This window comes from Seriola dumerili, unplaced genomic scaffold (assembly GCF_002260705.1).
Source record: "Seriola dumerili isolate Sdu_G_001 unplaced genomic scaffold, Sdu_1.0 BDQW01000322.1, whole genome shotgun sequence".
Classification (NCBI taxonomy): Eukaryota; Metazoa; Chordata; class Actinopteri; order Carangiformes; family Carangidae; genus Seriola; species Seriola dumerili.
The window spans coordinates 1,082,713-1,097,121 of record NW_019174577.1 but is presented as its reverse complement, the minus strand read 5'-3'; the positions used below and the strand labels follow the sequence as shown (position 1 = coordinate 1,097,121).

General features: G+C 39.5%; 2 protein-coding genes and 1 long non-coding RNA gene across 3 annotated transcripts; 1 reads left to right on the top strand and 2 right to left on the bottom strand.

The window, feature by feature from the left end:
* Window positions 1–8: 8 nt before the first annotated feature.
* On the bottom strand, window positions 9–2,771 carry LOC111232118. The gene is made up of 5 exons (XR_002665534.1): window positions 2,651–2,771; window positions 2,318–2,403; window positions 2,099–2,233; window positions 1,643–1,719; window positions 9–582 (listed from the first exon to the last, which is right to left on the bottom strand). It is a non-coding gene; the product is annotated as an uncharacterized LOC111232118 (long non-coding RNA).
* A 783-nt stretch (window positions 2,772–3,554) lies between these two features.
* Window positions 3,555–9,709, top strand: oaz1 (ornithine decarboxylase antizyme 1). The gene is given in 6 exon segments (XM_022759476.1): window positions 3,555–3,736; window positions 6,432–6,498; window positions 6,500–6,586; window positions 7,305–7,480; window positions 7,870–7,955; window positions 8,487–9,709. Coding segments are annotated over 6 exon segments (666 nt in total). The 5' UTR covers window positions 3,555–3,617; the 3' UTR covers window positions 8,618–9,709.
* On the bottom strand, window positions 9,040–13,075 carry LOC111232115 (pseudopodium-enriched atypical kinase 1-like). Its single transcript, XM_022759474.1, has 4 exons — window positions 12,941–13,075; window positions 12,464–12,600; window positions 11,493–12,052; window positions 9,040–11,136 (listed from the first exon to the last, which is right to left on the bottom strand). The coding sequence occupies exons 1-4, from the start codon at window positions 13,003–13,005 to the stop codon at window positions 10,033–10,035; spliced, it is 1,866 nt and encodes a 621-aa protein (XP_022615195.1). The 5' UTR covers window positions 13,006–13,075; the 3' UTR covers window positions 9,040–10,032.
* Window positions 13,076–14,409: the final 1,334 nt, after the last annotated feature.

Genomic DNA, 14,409 nt, shown 5'->3' with positions numbered 1-14,409 from the left:
AAAAGTGTTATTTAATGTTTTTTTATTCACCTATTCACATATGTTAATTCAGAGAGACTTTTTTATAAACCTACCTAGATGCACACAGCAAAAATGTTTCACACTTAGAAATAATCCAAGTTTATTGAAGACAAAAATATATGTGTTAACAGCTATTTATTATTTTAAACTTCTTCTATAACACCATATTTTGTGTTATAATGAAGATTCCCCGTATTGAAAATATTGTTCTAAAAAACAAATTTCAGATCGATTAATTGATTGAGTGAAAAGTTAAAATATGCAGACATGGTGCTCTACAATACAAACAAAAAATGATTAAATGTAACTTTCTCTAACTTTATATTATTAAATGCAAAGTCTACTGACAACTGTTTGCATTCTTAATTCAGAAAGCTGCCGTTGTGACAGCTCATGACCTCTATTTCTTTGCCTTTCACTCTCCTGTCAGCAGCTGCGTAGGTTTTATTCTTTAGCTTTGGGTTTCAGGATTACTTTGTTGCCAATCAGCTTTTTTCTTCTTCTTATCGCTCCAACCTCTTCAGATCCCCACCACCACATGAAATTATCCCATATGGAGATCTGGAGGCAGACAACAGGAAACAACACACAACACACTGATTCACATAGTGATGGCCTTAATAGACATTTTATACAACCTAATCCACTTGCTTATTGTATGGTCCTTTCAAGGATCTGATATTACCGTTTTGTTTTGTTTTGGAAATCCACCCTAAATGGGATTGATTTTATGTGTCATTCTATATGATTGTACAGTTCAGTTTAATTCATTTTTTTTCATTTGGTCAAGTCTGACGTCTAACTGACCACAGACAGACTGATTAGTGATGATGACTACAGAGAGAAATCTTGGAGCAGCTCCCCAGAGAGTGCCAAAGGATGTACCATGATGTCTTATCACTTATCACTAAACTTTTGTATAAAATGAAGTAATCATAACAAATATTGACCTTGACCTTGTGAAATATAATATACTGTTGTAGAATGATGCAGTGAAGTATTGCCATAATTGTACTTCCTTATGATTGTTCTTACAACACATAGAGGATTTCGAAAACTGCTCAACAACAGCTTTGTCTGAGACAATAAATATCTGTAACCCCTGGCATCTCTCAGTGCTGCTGGCCAACTCTAATCCCCATAATAAATAAATAAAATAATCAGGTTCCATTCCCTGTTGAAGTCTACGGAATCAGTTAGATGCTCTCCGCTCAATGGTAGGGAAATACAGTGTTTCATATGTTGCACTCTTCAGCCTGATATTAATCTTGTATGTAAAACGATCTCAGTTTTGTCAAACATGTGAAAGAAGGTGGATTCACTCAAGCTCAAAAGGGTCGTTTCAAAAGGGCATTAAAATTATGTACTTTGTTTACACCAGTAAAATCACATTAGTGATCAAAGAGATCTGAATAAGCTTGATATAATATGTCTAGTGTACCTGCAGAGCTGATACTGACCCCATACATATCCACTAACTGAGCTTATGAGATAAACTATCTCACCATTCAGTTTGCTATATCTTCAAACTACACACAGGGACATATATCAAGGCCTGTATTAATTTGTACCACTCTGAAACCATTGACATGACTAAAAGCATGACAGTCATGGGCAATACCTGAGTTATTGATCCATCCTGCAGACTTCCAAAGAAAGACCTTATACCTGAGTCGTCAACAAAAGAATCCAGGGCATCTAGAAAACAAAACAATATTTACATTCACTCATTAGGCAGACGCTTTTATCCAAAGTGACTTACGAGTAAATAATATAAAATTATATAAAACATAAAAGACACTGAAGTTCTGTTGACTTAAACAGAGGAGGAGTTTAGGTATTACACAAACACTATCAGCCAACAAGTGTGGTATTAAAATGCAGTAAAGTAGAAAGTATTGTTAGAAGCAGGAGTGAAGAATATATGTACAATCCAAGTAGCATATTGCTGCAATAATCCAAACAAACCCAATAAAACTTTCTGTAAAGATTAGATATAGCTTGTTTGTTATTCTTAGTCAAGACATTTCCATTGTCAGCTGTCTTTTCTTTCTGTATGCATCATTACAGTACTCACCATGCATTTCATTCACCCCTGAGGTCACAAGCAGAACGACCAGTGCCAGCACTATGCAGCGGTTCATACTGAATCCCTTCCATGGATTTCGAACATCACTCAGGTTTTCAATGGACAGAATCCGGTCATAAGACACTTTGGAAAGGCACAAACGAGTCAGATACATGTACGGTAGTCTCTGTAAAATTCAGTTGTTTTTATGATGGACATATTTCTTACTTATGATATTTTCAGATGTTCCAACTCTGGCTCCTTAGGTCCTTTAGGTTGGGATTTCAAGTTTTAAAATTACATCCAAAATGAGGCTGGAAGTTAAGATGAAGAATTCAGTTTTTGTCCTGCATAACAACAGTTGAAAATTACAGTTTTTGCAAGGTTTATGCACCTGTTCTCCCACATGCACAGTCTTTCAAACTACGCTGCCATACTGTATGTCATAGACTAACATAAGACAGCTTAAAATAGGCACTCGCTAGTTAGTTGAAAAAGCAGATATGACTCGAGGAAGTTCAGTTTAATTTTGTATGAACCTCTACACAGAAGAATTGTTACCTGATTTGATTCTTCAGTTGTTCCTCACCATAAAAGTGAGGGTTGGTACAGTTGTGTTGATGGTGATTTCTGATCTGCAGGCACCAGAGACGGTGTCATACACACCCTGCACCATGCTCCTTTGCTTCTTGATTGACAGGGACAGATGAGAGTTGTTGAAAAAAGGAAAACATTCATAGTGTGTACTCATACTATTGATACTTACCAGCATTTAGGCCACAGGTGGACAAGTGTCTCCAGCATTTGCCTATATTTGCTGATGAGAAAGATTTATTAACCTTGCCCTGTTAGAGAAGAATAAAATAAAGCCTTGCTACCAGTGTAATAAGGGACTTGTAATAAGGGACGTAGTGTTTTAGTTTTAGTGTTTTTGTACTTGTGGTGGAAAGTAACTAAGTACATTTACTCATGCACTGTTTTTCGACACAGATTTCAGGTACCTGCACTTTACTTGAGTATTTTCTTTTTTATCATTATTTATTTACTATTTTTTCATACTTCTACTCCACATTTTTAGAGAAGAATGCTGCTTTTTATCCACTATTTATTTGAGAGCCAGAGTTACCACTTTACAATCAAATTTTGCATACAAAAAAATGTGAATATAAATTATGTCAAAATTAGCACCACTTCCACCAGCTACAAGAGTAAATGCTGTTTACACATTAATGCATCAGTAATAATGAAACGTATCCCAGTGTAACTCTCACAAGAGCTTAGAAAAACTTGTACTAAGTGTAAGTACATTCGTTAATAAATCTTTTTCAACACAGGGCGTTTACCTGCTGTACCCATACATTGAGTAGTGTTGTGGTGAAGTGGGTCATTAACTGCGTGATATTTTGACAGTAACACGTCAGGATGGATAGGACACTCCCCTGACAAATACCGCAGCTTGCAGTCTCTCACCCCCACAGTAGGCGACGAGGAGAGGACAGAGCGAGCAGCTGGTGTGGACGCTGGCCGGATGGTTAAATCTAACCTACAGACGATTTTGAATAGTCATTGTTTTGTTAGAGAAAAAGAGAGAAACTTATCCGAGATGCCTGTTATTGAGCAGTCCAGTAATAAACCTGAAAGCGAGAGGTATGTTGTCGATGTGAATTGTTATACGCTAACTTAGCAAGCTAAGCTAAGTTTAAAAACCGCGGCCTAGCTAAGAGATACGGTGTATTTCCAGGAATAGCGAGCAGTGCTCCCCATATTTCTTGTTTACATAACAGCACTATTTATTCTTGTTGACGTTTCTAAAAGACGGTCGATCAGGTTTTGTTGGATACCTTTCCATTAAACGCTTATGTAAGTCACCCTAAATTACAGAAATGTATCCGCTCCGACCAACGTTTACTCAACACTGGTATCCAGCAAATAGACAAAATCATGGTCAAAGCTGCTGTTGATATCCATGCTCTAGCTAGCCAAGCTATTGCTAACCTATGAGCTAATATATGAAACGCCATAGAAATGCATTAGTGAAACGCTGTGGCGCTAGCTACCTAGCTTACGTCAAAAGAGTCGAGTTAGCTGCTGATAATAGCATTTCTCCCAGCTTATGTAATTTTTCCAATATACCGTGTGTAAAAAGAGCGAATAACTTGTATTATTTTTCGGTTATTTGGTGTGTGCTGGTTGAACTTTCACATGTACGTCAACGTAGGGGAATTGCTAACTGCAGCAGCTCACAGCTAGCGCTCTAGTATTACAACAGTAATGTTTACATATCGTAGAGGTTGAAGTGAAAACGGCCAGCGGTAATAATACCACAATAGTTTGATTATACTTTACATTGACTATTTGCTCTTGCGAGATTACACGAGCCAATAAGCATATTTATATAAATTATGTAAAGTTAGCTTGTAGCTAACAAACCTAGTTGAAATGATGGCTGAATTGATCATTGGTGGCTTCATGGCTTGTTTTTTTCCATTTCGCCCCGGGCTCAGGTGCTAGCGAACGTTGAGACATCCTGTAAGCTCTCGTAAAGGATGAGATGAACCAGTTTGGTTTGCAGTGGCGCAATTAGCCGAGATAGCTAACCATCATTTCAAATTAACCGTTGCTATGGGTTTTAATCTAAATTAGTGTTACATTTGTCAACCAATGGACCGTAGACGATCCATTGCCTTGTTTGCGGGTTCTCTTCCATTAGAATGTGTTGATTGACCGGAGATGACAGGACGGTGGGGGTTGTTACCTGGTAATATGGCTCATAATTTTGAAGAGCAGGTGAACGTTTAAGCCTTCGGGGTTTTTTTTTTCTTTCTAGCTTAGTCGTGTCCTGACAAGATTTTGGTCGGGGCTGTTTGTCTGGCTCTGTAGCATTGTGAAGGACTCATAGGAAATTTCCACTGCACTGCGAAGGAGGGGGTGGTGGTATGGGGAATTTTGAGTCCAGTGATAACATATTGTACACAGAGGCTATTCCTTATTCAATACGCTGTTATGTAATACTCCAATGAGAGCGATTTTTGAAGATTGTGCAAAATATGCAGTTTTCTTTGTCAGCCATGGCTTTTTAGACAGCAGCAGGTGCCTTTTATAAACTCATTTACTTACTCATTCGCTATTGATGTTGTCATCTACTTCGACGAAAGGCTGGTATAACAACATGTTGTCAGTCTGAAGCAGCAACGCTTTGCTGTAACAATACTTACATAATGATAACCTCCTAGAGATAAGTGGTCCTTTACAAGATATTCATGCACGGCAATGGTGCTCTTATGCAAGCAGAGGCTAGAGAGACTCATCGCTCATGTGACCAGAGCAGCTGTCTTTACCAGGACAACACGGGGTGTGAATATGCTTTGCTGCCTGCTGTGGACATAGGGATTTCAAAGACTGCTAAATGGAGAAGTTGATTGAAAACCTTGTGCTGGCTTAGCAAAAAGAGACAAGGTTTTCTGTAGAGATGGTAATTGGCTGTTTTACATAATCTGATAATGGGATTTAGGGAGAACCTATATTGGTGTGCAATCTCCAGTGCTATGCATGATGAGGCATTAGGCTGGATACTTCAAATTTACTTGGGTTACCTGAACTTTGTGAGCTACAATGTTTCTCATTTGGGTTTCACACATCTGCTCTACATATACCACAGCAGTGGCATTTGCGTAAGAGCGCCTGTGAATGTCTGAAAGCTGCTGTGGCAGTTGGTAAAGTGGTGTTGGTCCCTGTCTGTTGTAAACTAGAGCAACATGGTTAGTGCAGGACTGAAGTAGGCTAATGGTTAGACAAACAGAGCCTGTTTCTCTGGCAGCCGTCCCCAAATAATCATGTGACAAGCTTAAAGTTGGCCCAGAGAAACTGAGGCACGAGATTCTGTTAGTTTTGGAAATAAAACATTACTCTTCCTACATGAAATTTTTCACACAGGACAGTGACGAGGAACATGATATCTTTGTGAGATGAAAACTAAATTTGTCTTGAGGGATTGTAGTGAATATTTGACAGAAAGTCAAAGTCAGTGATGTGCTGGTGCAACATAAACCACTCTTCCCTCCTCTCTGTTGATTTAATGTGCACAAGTCAAGTGTTCCTTATCAGTCACACATACAAAATGTCTGAGCCTAAATTGCCTAAGGGGTCAGTTACTGATTGAACTGTGCTCCTCGGGTTTTAGAAAATGTTTTACTGTCATGTCACAGATGAATCACCCAACAGTGTAATGTGTACTTAGCCTGCTGTTTATATTGAGAGTTTGGTTTGTGTTTGGTTCAGAACATTGAGTGAATACTCAGTTTTTAATGGCTCCGTCCGTGTGTGTGTTTGTTTCACCCTCCAGTATCTCCAGTCCCAGGAGGTGCTCCCACTGTTGCAGTAACCCGTGTCCGGGGCCTCTGTGGTGCTCCTGATGCCCCTCTCCCACCCCTGAAGATCCCAGGTGGGCGAGGGAATGACCAGCGGGATCGCAATCTTTCAGCTAAGCTATTCTACTCTGTAAGTTGAACCACTTTTTAAATATTTTTATGTTCTGATGTGTTTTGATTGGGGCCAGTGTGGACCTACCTTGAGCTAACAGCAGAAAGATAAGCTTATTGCCTGGGAGAGAGACAAACACAAAGGCAGTTGTTTGCAATTCAACACTTTTGAATTGTATCACTCTCAACTCAATGAAGCTAATGATGTAAATTTTTTTGTCAGGGTGTCATGGCTATGTTTTTGTAATATCTGAATGTAACTTTAAGGTTAGACACATAATTTCTACAAGGCTGGTGATCAAAACACGTTTGATGATAATCAGGATGTCCCAGATGAAGTTGGGATGGCAAAATATTGTGTGCCTAGTCTGTTTACCTAAAAACCTGAAGTTGCCTTGTGTGCCTCTAAGCTAAGGCTTGTCCTCTTCTGCACAGCACACAAACTATGTTAATGGTGCTGAACTTCGTACACTTGACTTACTTTTAGTTACTTACTTCACTTACTGCTTGTTTGTTGTCATATAATCTTGATCAAAATGAAGTCATAACACTTGCCTTGGACAGTTTTTGTAATTGTCTTCATAATTTTCTTATCAACAGTCAGTGAATTTGAGAAGTTGGTTTCTTAAAGTCATAACTGCATTCCCTTCCTGCACTCTTTAATTGTAACTTTGTTCTTAATGTCATCTGATGTGAAAGTATTTCCCTTGTCTCACACTTTCCTTGCTGTCTTCTAGGATGCTCAGTTGCTGGTTCTTGAGGAGCCTTCAGCTGCCAACAGCAGAGTGCGTTTCTTGCTCTTTGAGCCCCGTCGCTCTGAAGGAAAGCACTGTGTCTGGAGGGCAGCACTGAAAGGGGGGAACCTTTACGTTGAAATCCCTCCTGGAGCTTTGCCCGAGGGCAGCAAAGACAGGTCAGTGGGAAAAACATTAAAAGGAAAATTATATTTATCTTTGAAATGAAACAAAAGGTAAATTATTAACCAATTGCAAAAGGTATTCAAATATGTTGTCAAATGCCAAAGTAAAACTCACCCTTGGTTTTCATTTGCATAGTAGCCGAACTGTTCAAAATAAAAATGTCTGTAAATGTTAAAAAATGACAAATAATTTGTAAAATGCGATAAATGTATGAAATGGATGAAGTCTTTGGGTAACCTTATCTTTAAGATCTGATTTTATGAATTGTTATGGTTCATAGAAATGTACTTTGACCATGATGAATAATTATTTTCTTGTGAAATGTATTAACATCCCTCCTATGATACATTAACGCTTTTTTGTTTGCTTTGTCTCATCACAGTTTTGCCCTTCTTCTGGAATTTGCAGAAGAGCAGCTGCAGGTTGATCATGTGTTCATCTGTTTTCACAAGAACCGTGACGATAGAGGTAAGACTTGGTTTCCTGAACTGGAAATGCTTGAAATAAACACCCTGATAAAGCACCAGCTGTTTAAATTTGAACCATCTGAATAGTTAGAGTTGGTAGCTAATAACTGTATGTGAAATGTACAGTAACACTTAGAAAATACATTTTAAACTTATTCACTTGTTTAATTTGTAGATACTCTAGAAAAAAATAACTTGATTTAATTATAATTAGATGTGTTATTAGTTTTCAAAGGAAATAAATGTTAAAATCAAAGAGGAGGTAACATGCTAGTACAAACCGAGGAAGAGTGACTGCATAGCAAGAAACAAACTTGTAATGCTAACAGTTAGATAGAATAGATTTGAGTGATTCACTGTTTCTATATTTGCCCCCTAGCATGGCAAAATCAGTTAGTTAACTATTAGAAGAATTGCTGACAATTTCTCATTGCCTTCTTTCTTTTGCCAATTTAGACTTTATCAAATATCAAAATAAATATTTTCCTACATCAGAGCTTAGATGAGGTGTTTACATCTTGTCTCTCCTCAGCATCCCTGCTGCGTACATTCAGTTTCCTGGGCTTTGAGATTGTGAGACCGGGTCATCCCCTTGTCCCCTCCCGCCCTGACGCTTTCTTCATGGCTTACAGCATCGAGCGAGACTCCTCTGATGACGATTAAATGACGCTGAGCAGTTACAAATGTTTGTTGTTCTTATTTCGATCCATACCCACACATCTTTATAATTTTTGGAAATGAATATATTATCCAAGTTCAGTATGGTTGAGGTTTCCTGTCAGGTTCCTTTTTGTTTTTACCTTTACCTACCATGTGCTGTGTTTCAATGATATTTGCACTAGGGTAAGATGTTAATATACCAGGAATGTAAAGCAAGCGCCCACATAATATCCGGGCATTGTGTCCTCACCACTGTATTAGCCTTCATGATGTGTAGTGCTGACTTCCTATTCAACCCCCACCCCCTGAACTCCTTGATGATCATCTCCACAGTGTAATATTTATGATAAATTTAAATTCATCTTACTCATGTAAGTAGATATGTCTTCATGGTAATTATCAGTTGATTCTCCTGTTTATATTGATTTTTTTTTTTTTTTTTTTTTTTTTTTTTTTTTTAATGTGTGCATGATTTTCATTTGTTGCTTTGATTCACTTGATAAAAATCTGCATGTTGTAACTGTACTAAATAAAAGTGCTCACCTTAGACAGTGGCATCTGTGGTCTTGTGAAGTCATGTAGACATGCAGCCTGTAAGAGTTATACTCTGTATGCTTCGAAGGATCTAGGCCAGGCTGTGTCGTCTGACCACATGTTAAGAAGTGTTTACACCTGTTACAAAAGGTTGCACTCATTTAAAATGCTAATTTAATTCTGCTGTTGGAAAGGGGTTTTCAGATGCTATCAGTTGGTCTGACAATCACCTCCTTTTAAGAATACTGAGGCCTTTAGTGCTCTGTTATTGTAGTGATCATATTGATTTATTAGAAATAATCATACAGTTAAGTGTGGACAAGCAAGAGAACTGTAGCAAAGAATTTGATTGGCAAGAGACTTGAAGCCCTTTTAAGTATTTCTCTAACTATCATAATGATTTTTCAAGTATTTGTGTGTATAGTAGCAACAATCAAAGTTAAAAAATGTATTAAGATATTATTTATCAAAAGTTCCTGCTTCAAATCAGTGAAAGTGGAACAGAGAAAAATGTAACTGCAGAAATTTCTTTTGAAATAAACACTGAACTGGCTGACAATAGTTACGTTCTAAAGCGCTGATTAAGAAAATAAATCTTCAGGGCATTTAAATCCTAATATTACAACAACAAAAAACTCAAAGTGCAGCATCTTATCAAACAATTGTACATTATTAGAGCAGTATATGAACATCCTAATTGTTAAAAGAAGCAAGGGTGGAAAAGGCTTTTTTTCCCCCTTAATCAGAACTTTGTGTGTTTGTCACTATTTGACATAATGCACATACAGTTTACAACTTATGTTGGACTGTAGCTACTTTAGAGTCATGTAGGAATAATTTCATTTGATCGACTCAAAAGTTTTCACATACTGACTATAGATCAGTCAATCTACCTTCAGAGTGAGCCATGGCTGACTGGTCACACTCACAACTGTTTCAGGGTCTGTAAACGACAGGTACTGCAAGCTCATGCAGTCCTCCCAATCCAGAGCAGACTGATCTTGGATCAGCCCTTTCTCTGCCAACTTCATCACCAGCAGGGCTCGTTTGATTGTCAGCCAGTTGTGTACAGCTGTGGTCGTGGAGCCTCTGTGATTTAAGAGTGGGACACGAGGGCCCCAGAGGAGCACCTGAAGTGTGGCCACCACATCTGCTATCTGAGGCCCGCTGCTCCCATTCTGGAGCTGGGAGGACAGATGAAGAAGACCCCTTCGGTATGAAGACTTGGACAGACTTGGACGTGAGTCCAGAGATGTTGAGCTCTCTTGTGGGGCCAAGCAGTATTGAATTAGGGCTCCAATCTGGGATTTGATGTTAATAAGGGAGTGAGGTACAGAGAGAGCAGAAGACAGCGGGTGTAACACTACACGAGGCGGACCTTGTATTCTCCATAACATCTGGATCCTGCCTTTTTTCTCTGTCTTTTCCCACTGCGTTTCTTCTTTCGGTCTGCTGGTCTTGAAACTTCTCTTCATTTCATGCTGCTGTAACTTGTTTTCTCCCTCCTCCCTCTCGCTACTGGGCCACAGCAGAAAGATCTCCTGGGGTCTGAGCTCAGCTGCAGTGGCACTGATGTACAGATGTTGTGAGCCCAATAATATCTGCAGCAACAGAACACACACCTGTCTATCGTATACAAAACAATCTGAGCTGTGCAGTGTGCTGCTGTCCTGAACAAAGTCCTCTAGAGTGGCATGTGGCAGGTCTCTCTCAACGCTCACAGAGTGTCCTTTCTGAATTAAAGACTGAACTGAAGTCACATTGATGTTGATAGGATCTGTGACATACTCAGTGCTGCCTCCACCTGGTGCTTTAGCAGCAGTGCGGTCTGACCTAAAAGGACTAGGGAGAGCTTGAGTTTGTAACATGCTGGAATTGTTCCTCAGGGTGTTGCTGGATTGGAAATGTGCAACCACATTTTGCACATTGACATGTGATGGCTGGTGTTTGGCGTGAGCCGAGGGAGCTTCATTAGTCTGCTTGTGTACCTGCACAGAGAGAAAGAAAACTCTTATAATCAAGAATCAAAATAAATTTACTGTTAAATATACAAAAATATATGCACTGTGCACTCCTGCTACAGATGTGACACCTGATGACAGTTTGGAGGAAGTGCTTTTTTTTTATACCGCAAGTCAGTGTTACAGTTGCCAATGTTGATAAAGATCATGTTTGTACTACTGGTTGTCATGTGCAATGAGAAAAAAAACTTTGTTTTGCATGAAATTTCTAAAGCAATGTTGCTGCAAGTAATGATAGTAGAATACATCCAAATAGTCATGCATAAAAGCACACAGAACATGTTAAAGACTAAGTAGGGTGGATAAAAGAGCTGTAATATTACCCTTAAACCAAGTACCCTCCGTGGGAACTTGGGGCTGTGCAGGCTGTAGTAAACAGCATCTCCGATCTGCTTTGGCTGGCTGCCCTCATTCAGCAGGAAATCCTGAGGCTGGTATGAGCTGACATCCTTTTCTGTGGCCTCTCCTTGCAGCAGGATCCGGGCCTCCACACTCTGTGCCATGCTTCTCAGAAAGAGTAGATGGCGATGCTGAATCCCCTGAGAGACAACTCTCTGGTCATCAAAGCTGCTGAAGAGGTACGGCAGATTTTCGTCTGGGGTGTCAAAGGTCAGCTGGGAGAAAGACAGTAAGGGGACAGGACCCCTTCTAGTTGGTGTAACCTCTTCTGTGTCCAGCTGGAAACAGCTGTCAGGTATTGGCGCCAGCATGTACAAAGGGTTATCAAAGTTTCGAGGGTGCTTTTGCAGTGGAGACAGGGGAGACAAAGGAGAGAGCGGAGATGCATTGGGGCCAGGGAGGGAGAGAGTGCGAGCTAACATCTTCTTTGGAACAGGTGGTGGGGTGCCGTCGGAGAAAAATCTCTCCTGGTGTCGAGAGGGATCTGAGCAACACAGTGGGAGGGATGTAGGTCAGACTCTAACAGTGAGTGATGAAGAGACAACAGTTTGGACACAGCATCTCTAGAATGTCTTCATCCACACTTCCAAAAGCACTGACGCACTATTTTCAAGGTCATCGTAACCTGTATTTTTCACATGCATTTTGTAGCAAGTAAAAGATTCAGATGGTAACTTCCTCTCTTTCAGTTCTCACGAACTGTAAGGCAAACCACACTTTTTTTCCTACACAGTTCTATACGTCAGTCAGTTTTTTTTTTAGAATTGGAGAACCAAATAGCTTCGGGGGGTGCACTAAGTTAGGTGACATTAAACTGATTTGTTTTTACCATGGTATTTACTATATGTGACTACTTTCCCTCACTTAAACTAATTTCATCATTCTGTAAACCCACCGTAGCGCTGGTGTATGGGGCACTGGGCTGCATGACAATCAGTAGGTTCAGCAAAGACATCATTGTATGCGTAGGTTTGGTGCTGGAGTCCAACAGGGCTGAGCATAACACAGTCAGACTCCACGCTGGAGTGACTCCTGTGTAAGAAAAAGAATAGCGTAATGAAAACCTTTACCCTTTTACTATGAATACATGTGCTGTGCATAAGCAGACTGCAACTATTCTCAAATAAAAACTTTGTGTCTGCAAAAAGCATCTCGAAAAGTTTGAAAAAGACAGATTCTTATGTAGTGTCTGTGGTGCATCCACTGCAGAATCCTATGCTGTACAATCAACCTGTGTCCCAAGTAATTCATATTTTTTGATAAGATCAGGGTTAACCACAATGAAAACTCAATGAGAACATCAGTGGGATCATTAAAAATAACTGCTAAGATCTGTAAGAGACTGACCAAATATTTTGTTTGTTGGTCTTACCTGTGCTGTTTGACAGGCAGCGCTGGTGGCAGTTCCTCCGCTTTGCTGGCTGATCCAGACGCCATCAGGAATCTACTAAGTTACAGCAGCTTGCCCTCTCCTCCACCTCCTCACACACCACTGCTGTCTCTGAACACTGTGTACGTCAGACTTACAGGTGGCTAACTCAGCTTGAAAATGAAACACTTCCTGTCTCTCAGTTACTTCCCCTGACAATTTTTTTCTGCCTGTCACTCTCTCGTGTGTTTTAAAGTGAATTAATTTTCATGAGACTGCTCTGCTTATCTTTTGCTGTAATCGTTTTCTGTCTGAGCTTGAGGTTGGTACCGGAAAGGTAGTGTCTGTAGTGAGGGCAAAATGCTCTCTGAGCTAACCTCAACGTGGCAGAACAGGGAAAAGCAGTTATAGCAGAGGCCCTTCAATTTGCACTCTTTTCTCTTTCTTTCTCTCCATTGCAGTTGATCTACATTTGCCATGTGAAACCTCAGCGTGAACTCTCTCCTGGATGATGCAGTTTTAGCTTTTGCACACGCAATAAGCTCTTCAGGGCTTGGTGCTTGCATCTTGATTTTAAAGGAAAGATAAAATATTTAAGCAGAAAAAGACAGTAAATAAAACAATAATACCTTCTGGATGAGAGATCGCTTGTCGATTCACCATCTGTCTCTTGACTCTCTTAACTTTTAATTTTTTCTGATGCTAAACAGGTATCCATTTTGATATTCCAGTTTTTGCCATGGATGTAATCTTTACTGTGCAATCACCATGAGAAGGCAAAAAATAGCCTACACAATGTGATCTGGTGTTGACAAAATAAAAGTTCCTATAATTGACTTATCACAGTAATATGAGAAAAAAGAAAAAAACAATTAAGTTTTTTGACATTTGTAATATTTTCAAGCATCATTTCATTTTAAAACGTAAAAAAAAATTTGTCAGCCCACTTGCAATACCTTCACAGCCCACCAGTGGGCCCACCTTGTACTAGAGGTTATGCTACCATAAATGGTGAGGAGGTGGGATCATCCTGAATATAAATAATGACTGGTATTAGTATTTACAATCAACAAACAAACCAAGTCTCACACCATGGTGCATTTATAGACCAAGAGTGTGAGTAAGCAACTCAAGTATAAACAACTAACCAATGTTGGATATCCTGGTAAGTGTAACAAGCACCTGTGTGATGTCAGTGATAAATAGAAAACTCCCCCACACAAATGTCTATGACATTATATTGTACTATCTGAGTGTTGTCATTAATTGTGCTATTGTGCTTGATAGAGTGTATTCTTGAGGCTGAAGTGCTCCCATCCCAGAATGACTCACACATCCCCTGTGTTAAAGGGCAGCCATTTCTTTCATGATCAGTTCTGCTATATTTATACCATAATACTTACCATCTAATTGAAAAACATGATGACAATGTGTAGACCTGTTGTGATTGACGATATCATGCAATGCCAAAT